The sequence below is a fragment of the Quercus suber genome, unplaced genomic scaffold (assembly GCF_002906115.3).
Source record: "Quercus suber isolate HL8 unplaced genomic scaffold, Cork oak 2.0 scaffold_188, whole genome shotgun sequence".
Lineage (NCBI taxonomy): Eukaryota > Viridiplantae > Streptophyta > Magnoliopsida > Fagales > Fagaceae > Quercus > Quercus suber.
Window position 1 is genome coordinate 741,479 of NW_027069646.1, and position 11,931 is coordinate 753,409.

Genomic DNA, 11,931 nt, shown 5'->3' on the forward strand with positions numbered 1-11,931 from the left:
TGGGCTCTTACGAGAATGGGCCAAAATATCCCTCCTTAGGGGCTCAACAGGCCCATGGATAATCTAGCCCAGCATAATTCAGCCCGTCCGTGTCCGGCCCGTTCACATCAGGTCCGTCCATATAGGGCCGTGCAAATGGTGGATCCGTCTATTCGGTCTTAAGAGATTTTTTTCCCTTTTCAGGTAGTGTCTCATGTAATGCTGCATTTGAAGACGTTAACCAATAGAGGATTCTTGCTTGAACTTTCTTTCATTTTAGATAGTTGTTGTGTCAAATATAAGGGCTGGATTGTGTACTCATTTGATCATGTATCGTAAACTGTTTTGCACTGAACTTCAAAATGCTACATTATTCAGTTGATTAGCTTTGTGTTTTTCCAAGTTTCCATATACTTTAGTTATATATGATAGAATATCCGTTGGTCACAACATAAAATGACGAATGACAACTCACAAATCAACTTTATTTCACTTTGTGGACAAGCCTGTAATCTTTTATATTTCTATGCTTTGAATTAACAACTATTATACTACTGGCGCATGTTAAGAGTTTCTAATTTCTTCTTTCTTAAAAATATTGTGGTTTCTGGTAGCGATTTGAGCTTTATGGAATATGGTCACAAAATTAAGTCGGACACCTTATTGGTCCCTTAAAAACCGCTCTGATATTTTTCCAAGATGCAAAGCTTATGTGACTGCATTTAGAGCACTATTTCAAGGGTGTCAAATTTTCCTAGGACGGTTGAAACTTGGAAGTGCCATGCTTTTTCGAAGATAGAGGGCTCTGACTTCTGAGTAACTCTTACGATGGAGAAGATAGAATTTGGTAACTCTTTTAAAGATGAGAAAATCAATGTTCTGAGTGCTGTGGGTTTGTGGATTCGTGGGTATGTTTAGTAGTCAATAGATTTGCACACATATGAGGTGTAATTAACAAAATCGTCAATCAACATCACTAAAATGTAATTAATCCACTAAAGGTTCTGATCAAATCCATAAAATTGGTGAGATAATATCCCCAAACTAATTATGTCAAACGGTAAGTGTCAGCTAAGATACAAAAGAACATAAAACCTCAGGAGCACTTTTTGTATTCGATGTATAGAATCGTGGCACTTATTTGATACATTTCCAAATCCCAACGGAACCCAAGCCTGTTCCTAAAATGTTACCTAGAAAAGACACAATTTTGACAACCATAACTTATCAAATTCTGCCTTTTTCTGAAGTAAAAGAAACCAAGCAAACATGTATAGAGATGCAATCAAACATTTTTTTTTGATACACTACCAATTTCCACAAATAATGTTAGCAATTGTCATTAAATCCAACAGTTTGGGGCTCAAGCAGATAATATGATGCTACAGGGAGACCAAAATATAAGATCCGATTGCATCCATATATACATCTGAATAACTAGGTTTCTTTGTCAATTGAAACCTCAATCATTCAAGACAGATAATGCAAATCCTTATACCACCAAACATTTGCTCAAAAAAATCCATCATAACAGAGAAAACATATTAAAATTTTAAAACCGCACAAGGAAAAAGAAAAAAGAAAACACACAGTTTCTGTTTCCTTTAAAGTCTGAAACTGAAATTCTCAGTCTCTCAGAACCCTTCGAGCCCCAATTTTTCTCTCAGAACCAATCACAGATTTCCCGTAAGTCGTAGCCAGAGGGGGTTTCTTATTCTCCTTGCTCATGCTTCTCAGCATATACCTCGGAGTCGGAGCCACAGTCTCGCTCTTCTCCACCGAGTAAGCCGCGGAAACCGATCTCCTCAGACTCTGAATCTTCTTAGAAGTGCTACCCCTTTTGGCAGATTCAACATTGACACCCAGATTGTAAAAACTCCTCCTCTCATCCCTTGCCTCACTCTTCTTCCTCCTCAGCCTCTCATTCCTTCTAGCAGAATACTCCTCGTAAAACCGACCCCTCTCAAACAAAGTGCTTGAATCTGGACACACAGAATTGGACACCCCACCATTAGTGTTGTCCGAATCTCCTTTGCCAAATTCATCGCTGACCATCCTTGCCAAAGCACGTAACTCGCACGAAATGGAACGGTACTCGGGTCGAAGTTCCGATTCCTCCATGTCCCATCTGCGGCTCGGTTTCTCAGATTTTGTCAAAGAGCCTGTAACAATGAATAGAAATAATACATAGCAAAGTTATAAGAGAGAGAGAGACAGAGATTTTGATTCGTGTTTGTACAGACAGACCCACCTGGAGGAGTTTGCATAGGCACAGGGGTTGAGTTCGAGCGAAGAGCACGGCGAGGTCGAAGCCGGGTTGGGGATTTAGCAAGCGGAGGCTTGCGATCGAACTTCATTTTCGATACAGAATACATAGATCAATGGAGTTTTAAAAAGCAAACTGCAAACACAAACAGAGAGAGAGAGATGAAAGGAAATGATGACAGAGAGACTGCTTTCTTTAGCTTTTGACTTGGGAGCGTGTTTTTCTGTTTTTATTGGGAGACAGATCTTGTTGAATTTGCGCCGATTAAAGAGGAGCTATCTACAACGGTCATATTCTTGATCCGACGGTCTGAAATTGTTTTGAAATTTAAATAGTAGGTTGGATTGGATTCCTCTAACGTGTATATTCCATTTATTGCTGGATTTTCTCCTGAGGTGTTCAGCGTATCTGGTTCTTACATGTACGACCGTACCTACCATTTACAATTTTTTTTTAATACTTATTATTATCAACTTTTTCTTCCTTTTGAAATGGAACTTATTTAAATAAGAAAAAAAAAAAGATGAAATTAAATACCATTGATTGAATGATTTAAAATAAAGAAATGAAAAATGAATGAAATTTAATTAATATTATTGGGAAGTAATATAGAGGGAATGAAATGAAATTATTTTATAACAATATTTTTATTAAACCTATATTTTAAAATAAATTACTATTAGAACCATATTCTAAAGTAAATTGTTGAATATATAGGAGTATTTTGAGAATTTTAGTAAAAAAGTTATTAAATTTAATTTCATTCCCTCTCAATCCTCTCAATTTCAGGAGATTAAAATTTTAAAATTTTAAGGGAATAGAGAAGAATGAATATTCTTTCTTATTTATTTTATTCTCTTCCACTTAAACTCTTAAACAAGAAAAAGAACTTTTCATTTATTCCATTAAAACTCCCAAACAAGGAAATAAAATAATATTATAAAATTATTTTTTTCATTAATTTCCATTCCATTCTCTCCTCTCAAACGAAGGCTAAGATTACTAGTCTCTAAAGGTTAATAATTTGCATTTATTATAATTTGAAAATATGTTTTTTTATTTTTCAAAAAAAATAAAATTATAAACTTTAGTGATAAACAGTAACTGTAATTTCTTTTTTAAATATGTGTTTGAAAGTGGTATAATAATATAGAGAAGAGTTTGGGTAGGAAAAACAAGATGAAGGTGAAGGGAAAGAATGCTAAATTTTAGGTGTTCTCTTAGCTTTTTATTTTTTTAAATTGGGGGTGTTTTACTTTTATTCGAATGAAAATGAATTTAAAAAAAAAATGCTAAATTATTTAGGGAATAAAAAGATGAACACAAAGGGGAAAAAAAAATCCAAAATTTTAGGAGTTTTCTTTTTTAGTTCCAAATGAAATTTGTTATTTGACATTTATGACTCTATTTCTAAGAGAAATTACCCTTCATTAATGAGGGTATTTTTGAACCTCATGAATGTCCAATTCAAAGGGGAATTCTTTTATAGATAGTATAGATACTAGTATTAGAATAATATGTCCACAACTTTTTTACAACAAATTCTAAGTGGCAGGATATTACTGATTATTATTGTTAGGCCAAAAAAGTAATCTTAATGTTAGGTTCAAATTTGAACCAATAACAACTAATCACCTATGATTTGTTGTAAAAATATTGTGAATGTAGCACTTCTCTTAATATTAACTTTTTTTTTTTATTGAAAAAAAAGAAAGGAAAAAAAAAAAAAAAACATTGTTTGCTAGAAAACCTTGTGAGAAAATGGCTTTTTGCGTTTTCAAGTATTTGGTAATATAAAAAAAAAAATTATTAAAGAAAAACTATTTTTGATTAACAGAAAAAATATGACTTATTTTTAGAGTTTTTTTTTTTTTTTGGTGAAAAACACCTCTATCTTACAGCAGGCTAAATAAGGGAAGTTAAAAGATTATTTGTCAACTCATTTATGGTTGCTACTAGATAAAGAAAACTAAAATAGTTTTATTAAAAATACTTTTTGGGAAAATAACTCATTTTCCATAAAACATTAGTGCCAAAACAAATAAAACGTACTGCTCATATGTCAACTATGATTTCAGCACTTTCACAGGTATCCAACACATGTACTTTAAGATGTTGAAATCCAATCAGGTGTTACCATAAGTAATGTGTGGATTTGGGTGTAGAAATAGGTGTGTAATCAAGGATTTGGATCCATTACAATTATTACACCATGCAATTCTTGTATTGGTGTGAAATGTAAAAGTTGAAAAGATTACCCAAAAAATTGTTAAAAAATTTTCTAATCCAAAGAGAATGCAATTAAAAAATTAATTTTTTTAACTTTTAATCTCAGCCATTAATTATTCTCTCTCTCTCTCTCTCTCTCTCTCTCTCCTATGTGGTATATCCTTAAAAGTTAAAACATAAAACTAACATGTAGTTTATTTTGCAACACTTCCCTCATTTTTTTTTTTTGAAGTAAACAGTAATACTTATTATAACATATATGAAAATAGTAATANTTGGGTTATGTATACTTATAAGGTGTAAGCTTTAGGCAGAACAATATTTTTCTTTAATTCTTTTCGAATGGTGTTTTCGATTGCCACATCATCAAATTTCATTAAAATTAGTGGAAATTTCATAAAACAAAATAATTCTAAATAGTTAGAGCAATTAGAAATAATAGATAAATATTAATAATAATTTCTTTTTTTTCGGTCATTTTTAGTTATGTTATACAGGTTTGCCTTTAGGAAATGAAAAAAGTAAAGGCTACAAATAAAAAAAAAAATGCGAAGAGAACCATAATCAAATCGTAAATGAAAGATTTTTCTGTTTTCGTTTGGAAAAAAAAAAAAAAAATCGATTGTTCAAAAGTATCTTAAATTACTCGATAAAAATGATAAAAGAAAGGAGGTAAATGTTTCATAAAATAAGCTACAAAGTAGGTAAGTGTTACAATTAAAATACTTGGTATTTCAATATTTTAAGAATACGTGAGTAATATATAGAATTTACTATTAAAAAAGAGTCATTTTTTCTCTAAGAAAGTTTCAAAGACGTTAATAAAGCATTACCATCGTCTTAACTTAATCCCTTAAAGCACTTATTCACAAAATCCTTAAAACATCTTATGAACAAACAATTCATCTTAACTTGACCTTGATAACTATACTGCCGCCACTATCATTTTCCATTAAGCCCTTATTAGGCCCAACACAAAATGGAATCAAGGATAAAGTAATAAACACAATGAAGAGGAATCAGGCTGGACAAGTTCAAATGCTTTAGCCTACTATCAAACATAGGGGGCTGCAATAGGCCCATGGCCTAGGGAACTTAAACCCACAATTGGCCCGAGTCTAGTGGCTTATCACATATAGTTCTAACTCACTGGGATTTCAGAAATCTCAGCATGAAGCGCAATGAATATTCAATGGGCTGAAATCCAAATACATAGACATGGTAGGAAATCAAAGAGGGGGAGAGAGTGAGAGTCACAGTAATCACCTTTGTTGTTGGGGACATGCAAAACACGGAATGAATAGGAGAGAAGTGCAGATGAAGCAAAAGCAAATTTATAGAAAAGAAGACGGGAAAATATGAGTTAAAAATAAAAGATGAAAATGATTAGTTGGAGAAAGAGTAATGGTAAGGAATAATAAAGAGAAAAAGAGTAAAAAAATGGGAGAGGAAGTGTAACAGTATGACGAGGAGGGATGAAGAATAGGATGATATATATATATATATATATTGCAAGGAAACATGTTGCCATTTGCTTTCAATTATTATATATGGCAAGATATTTTGTAACATTTTATAACATAGTGAAATATGCATCAAAACCCAACACAATAAAAAAAAATTGGAGAATGTATACTTTTGATTAGAACATGAAAATGAATCTTGGTTATTTCATATGGAAGCTAACATTATTTTTCATTTTTTGAGATTTTTTTTTTTTGAGGTGGAATTTTTTGAGAAGTTAATGAGCAATTTATACAAACTTTGTTTATTAAACCAAGCTATAACAATTTATATTTTGATATTCACTAAACTCATATATGAAAATCAACTATATTGGGTCCGTTTGGATTGGACTTATTGTTGCTGAAACTGAAAACTGAAAACTGAAAACACTGTAGCAAATAAGTTGTAAAAACGTGGGTGATTAATTCGGCTGAAAGCACTGTAGCTCAGCTGAAACTACTGTAGCATATAAATACTAAAATTTTACACGCTGACCTCTTTTTTTCCACTCCTCACCCTAGCTAAGCCTGTGCCTTCGGAGAGCTCCACGCCCACCAGAGATTGATGAAGGAAGACCTACATCGGTCCGACGCCGGCGAAGAGCCCAGGTGAGAAATCCATCTTTTCGAAGCCAACCCCAGTCCGATGCCGGTGCATTCTCTTCCTTCCAGAAACCCATTTCACCCTCTTCCCCACCGTCCCTCAAGCTTCGACCCATGACTCCTCTCTTCCCATAAATATATGGGAATGTAAATTGATCGATTTTTCTAGTGCTAGTGCTATCTGCAAATGGATGTCATATTACCCAGTAGTCAAGGTATTTTTTCCCCCTTTCCAATCGATTTAATTCCATGAATGTTGCTCGGTTTTTTGTTTTTGTTTTTTTTTTTTTTTTTTTTAATTTGTTTTTTCCCAGTGATAATAAATCCATTGGTTTTGTTTTTTGCAGTGCCCACATTTTTCCAAGTTTCAGTTAGCCATTGAAAGTGTTCACAGGGCTGACAATGGTTGCTCAGAAAATGTAATGTTTCTTTGAATCTCCCTGTTTCCTTTGACAAAAATTATGCATCTTGTAGTTTCAGTTATCCATTTGTCTCACCACTCTCCTACACATGACAAGAGGGATTAGTGTGTACTTGTTAATGATTCGTTGGTGCATAAACACGTCTGAGTTAATATTTTGCTAATATGGGGGGAGTTTTTGTCTTAAGTTGTCCTTGTTTTAGGTGTTTCTTTTAATTTTATTTTTTACATATACTACTGTGATCCCAAATATTCTCAACAAAGATGTTAGAATTGTGAATGCCCTCTCTTTATCTGATTTTCAATTGTGGTGTTCTTCATTCTGTGCTTCAAATGAAGAAGAGTTTTGCACTTTGATAAAAATGCACTTTCCAAGTAACAGAGTATTGCCCAACTTTGTTAAGTGACTTGGCAATGGAAACTGTCATTTTTTATTCCAGTCCTTGAACTACAATGATTTATGTAGTTTCATTGCTTTCTGTCCATGTGTCATTTTCAGGCAGTGATCTCTATTATTGCTGTAATAAGTCAGTTGACTCCTTTAGCGTAGAGATAACCAATTGAACCATTTGTGTTATTTCCTGTGATCCTAGCGTAGAGATAACCAATTGATTTCTTGTTTTTGTCCTGAAATTTGTAGTAGCTGACATTAGTTTCTTTGTGAAGGTTGGACACTATTGGTTCATATATATCTATAGATATGTTCAGGAGATCCTCAGAGAAGGTGGTGTCAACTTTTGGATGTTATATAAGACTAATTGTGCTACTACTGACAGTAATGATATTAAAGTGTTTTATAAATGAAAAGAAAATCAAAAGACTAGAAAGGGGATTTTTCAAATATTGTTTGGGATCTATGTGGGGAAAATAAATAGAAACATTTATGTAATCTATAAATCTTTGTGGTAATCTGTCAAAGTTTCTCATTGTATGCAAATATCCTTAGATTGCCTTGTTTTCAAGGTCTTGTATGGATGCCAGAGAATAATCATATTCCTGTGGTGGGGAATGTGTCCATGACAGAAAATGGTGGCCATCATCGATATCGATGATAGAAAATTAAAGTGGCATCATTTGATCCTGAAAGCATTTTCAATCCTTTTATTATGAGTTCTATTTTTTTGTGATTTATTGCTTTTTATTTATTGGGGGATCTGGATGTGTATAGTAGTGTATACGCTTTTTTTTTAAAGAAGATCATAACTGTTTTTGCATACCTTTGTCCTATGTAAAATTCCAAACATGCCCACTATATGAAATTGTCAATTAAGGGACTCTAATACCTGTTGTTTTTGTAACTTATGTCATGTCTTGTTGCATTTATTCAGTAATTAAATGGTATTCTCTTCATTTTTGGCTGATGAAGTGTATTTTAAATGGGGTCCTTCAGCAGAATGACACCGTGTGCATGAGCCTATTCAAGCGTGCATACCCCAAGTGGCCAAACCATCGCTCTCCGATTCTTGATGCCTGATCAACTGTGGTTGGTGACCAATCCTGTACAGTTGAGTCTGGAATTTGGAAGAAAGCCACGCTAGTGCTGGGAATGAAGCTTCTGTGGTTCAGAATGTTGGTTCCAATTTCATGTTTGCTGGTAACCTTGCGTGCAGTTGGAGTGACATGGGGTTCGTTGCACTTTCTTTATTTTAACTTCAATATTGGTTTCTCTTTAACATCTATTCTTTGAAATGTAGAACTTAAAATTTATAGCAATTAGCAAAAGGCAAGAGAGACTAAGAGATAGGGAATTTCCATGTCTTTTTTGTTAGTGCGTATAGTTGCAAAAACGTTTGTTACCGTAATAGAACGTTCATGCAGCATGTCATTCCTTAAAATGTTCAAGAGAGTGCGAAGTAGCAAGTATGCGTTTTTGCGGATGATTCATACATGCCCCTATATTCTGTTGTGTCATTTACTAATTCCTAAAGGGTGTGACACGTGATGGTTGTGGATATTCATTGATATTGGGAAATCTGCTGTGGCATCGAAATGCGTTTAAAGATTTGAGTTTTAGTTTTTGGTTAGGAATAGTTGCCTTGATACCCCATCTCTTAATTGCTTGCTTTTCATGTAAACCATTGTTCTTTCAGACTGATCTGTTGTCTATAATTGAGGACCTTCACTGTTTCTTTTATCAATTAATACTTGCAATATTACAATCATTCAAGCACCACATGCATTTTAATCATTGATACGAGATCTACTCTACTTAGTCCATGATTATTCGCAGGATGCAAATGCTACAAATGGTGACAAACCTTTAATACTTTAATGCGTTCCTAGTCTATGCCTGCTTAATTGTACCTAACATTGAGTTCTTTTGCACTGTTATATCAGGGCGTGTGGATAATGTGTATGGTGACTGCAACCAACAAGCACAGCAGCAGCCACTGCCTAGTCTCCTCATCATGCAACCTTGTCTGCACCCTTCTCCCAGCATCACATGTTGAACAAGCCCAGCAGCAGCCACTGCCTAGTCTCCTCATCATGCAACCTTGTCTGCACCCTTCTCCCAGCATCACATGTTGAACAAGCATAGCAGCAGCCACTGCCTAGTCTCCTCATCATGCTTCTTGCTGCAAGGTTTCTCTATGAAACCGTTCACATCTCTCTCTCATTGTATATAAATATTTCATTGATTAAGTCTTTCACAGCTGGTGACATTCATTTTCCTAATACCATATTGATAATGATTAGCTGTTTTAATAACAATTGTTGCTGATTGCAACCCAAAATGTTGTAATTATAATTTACTTCATTCTCCCTCCTCTTTTGGGTCTTCGCCAATATTAAACAGAAGCTAAATGCTCAACCTATGTGGGAAAATTTTATATTACTAAAATTATGTAGGGAGTGTCTCTCTCTTCAATTACCACATTACCCCATGCATATTTGAGTCAAACTTCTTCATATTTTAAAATGATCCTTATCTTTTGATATGTTTTATTTTGGTACTTTTAAAGTTATGTCAAAATTCATTCATGAAAAATTAAAAATAAATAAATAAGTTTTGTGTCAAAATTGCAGGTCATTAATTGCTATTTTCATTTTCTCAAACTTTACACATAAATAAAAGAAGTGTGTGTATATATATATACTTGAATATCCAATCTCTTTCCTTCTTTTATTTTTTTTTTAATTTTATTTTTAAAATTTGTTTATTTGTTTTTTTTTCATTTACTTACTTTTTTCTATAAATTTAAAAAAAAAAAAAATGAGGAGGATGCAGGGCAAAGCTTATTAAGGTACAGACTGGAAAATCCAAAACAAAAGACCTCCTCCAAAAAAAAGGAGTGAAAGTATTGTAAATAACAAAGTCCAAAACTTGAATAGCACCAACTTTAGTTAAAGCATTAGCACATCTATTAACTTCCTTATAGCAATGAGTTATCTTCAGGTGGGGAATCTAGATAGCCAACAACCTCTACAATCATCAAGGAGGGAATTAGGAGGACCATTAATGTTCTTCATATTGGAGAAAATATCAATAACAAATTTAGCATCCAATTCAACTTCAATTGAAGAGAGTTAGAGATTTTTATAAAGGAGTAAACCATTCCTTAGAGCCTACAACTCAGCCCAAAAATTGGAAGTAACACCTATATTTCTAGAAAAACCTTCAACCGAATTACTCAACACATCTCTAATTACACCACCACAACCAGCTTGGGTAATGACTTTGCTTAGCATAGGATTAGATTGTTCCTGTGGAGCCAAATACTCCAAACTACAAATAAAAGCAAAAGGTCCCAATTAATTATTAGTAGCCCTTAACCACTCCAAGCTAAGACTTCGTTTATAAAGAAAAAAAAAAAAAAAAACCAACATGTCACTAGTGGGAGAGGGTAACTTGAATCTAAAAATTAATTGTAGGAACTCTTTTTTTACACAAGCTTAAAACATAAGGATTAAAATAAAACATTTTTAAGGATTTTGGAACATTTTGAAATATGGGATAATAGTTGAGGACATAAATAACTCCAAAAAAACTATTTTAAAAAATTATTCGCTTTCGTGGACAAGCATGTTGTAAGAGAAGAAGGCAATACGCTCAACCTATACACAAAAATCAGTCATCAGTGTGAATTTGCTCGATATATGCAATGCTTTTAGCTCTAAAATCTCAAGGGTGAACCAGGGCCATCTCTTGCTTCAGTGTGTGCTGCACAATTTGGATTCCAGCTCTTGAAAGCAGTTTATCAAGGCTCGATCTTCACTTGATGCATGGAGACAGCATATTAGTTCAAAGAATCCTAGAGTTGAAAACTGTTCCACCTATTCATTACTAGCTTGTGGAATCAGTGTCTCACCCCAAGGTTAAGAACTCAGCCAAAGGGAAGGTTTTAATGCGTGCTATGTATGGGGTTAAGGTGGAGACACTATTTATCTGCAGTGTCTTTGCTTCAGCCTTCTCTAATTTTGCTGTGAAGTTGTTTGATTTGAATGTTGATGACAAATATTTATGGGCACAAGCTTTGACCAATTTGCAAACTAGCATTAATAGCGAAATTCGAAATTTATATTCAACTGGAATATTTACAGTTTCGAAAGAGCTCGAGGCAATTGATACAAGTGTAAAGAAATTGTATCCCATGATCCAAGATGGTGTGGACCCTATTGAAGTGTTTGAAAGAGCTCGAGGCAGTTGATACAAGTGTAAAGAAATTGTATCCCATGATCCAAGATGGTGTGGACCCTATTCAAGTGGAAGCATTCTAGTATTCCGTTTCAAATTCGGCAAGGAGAGCATAGGGACTTTCAGAGGGACTAGATCTTCTTACAAACCAATATGATGACTTTTTTGATGTAGTTTTAACTGGGCGTGATGCTTTGCTCTGTAATGTTAGAGAGAGTGGTACTATCTCTGACCCAAAACTAGGTTGCAAAGTAGTAGAAAGAGTACAATCTTAATTATTGGGGGTAGCTAA

At 33.8% G+C, this 11,931-nt stretch overlaps 1 protein-coding gene, 1 non-coding gene and 1 pseudogene across 2 annotated transcripts; 2 read left to right on the plus strand and 1 right to left on the minus strand.

Annotated features, from left to right (window-relative positions):
- Positions 1 to 1,293: 1,293 nt before the first annotated feature.
- Positions 1,294 to 2,466, minus strand: LOC136069766 (uncharacterized). Its single transcript, XM_065778649.1, has 2 exons — positions 2,231 to 2,466; positions 1,294 to 2,141 (listed from the first exon to the last, which is right to left on the minus strand). Exons 1-2 carry the CDS (start codon positions 2,352 to 2,354, stop codon positions 1,606 to 1,608), a joined length of 660 nt encoding a protein of 219 aa, XP_065634721.1. The 5' UTR covers positions 2,355 to 2,466; the 3' UTR covers positions 1,294 to 1,605.
- A 5,898-nt stretch (positions 2,467 to 8,364) lies between these two features.
- LOC111984749 (uncharacterized) lies at positions 8,365 to 9,770 on the plus strand. The gene is made up of 2 exons (XR_010630975.1): positions 8,365 to 8,628; positions 9,341 to 9,770. It is a non-coding gene; the product is annotated as an uncharacterized LOC111984749 (transcript).
- Positions 9,771 to 10,829: 1,059 nt separating this feature from the next.
- Positions 10,830 to 11,914, plus strand: LOC111987684 (protein BPS1, chloroplastic-like; annotated as a pseudogene).
- The last annotated feature ends 17 nt before the right edge of the window (positions 11,915 to 11,931 follow it).

Bases quoted from the DNA above. Each gene is read 5' to 3' on its own strand.
- LOC136069766 (XM_065778649.1), bottom strand. From the start codon at position 2,354: ATGTATTCTGTATCGAAAATGAAGTTCGATCGCAAGCCTCCGCTTGCT. The intron at 2,142-2,230 runs GTGGGTCTGTCT...TCATTGTTACAG, and splicing joins GCCTATGCAAACTCCTCCAG to GCTCTTTGACAAAATCTGAG.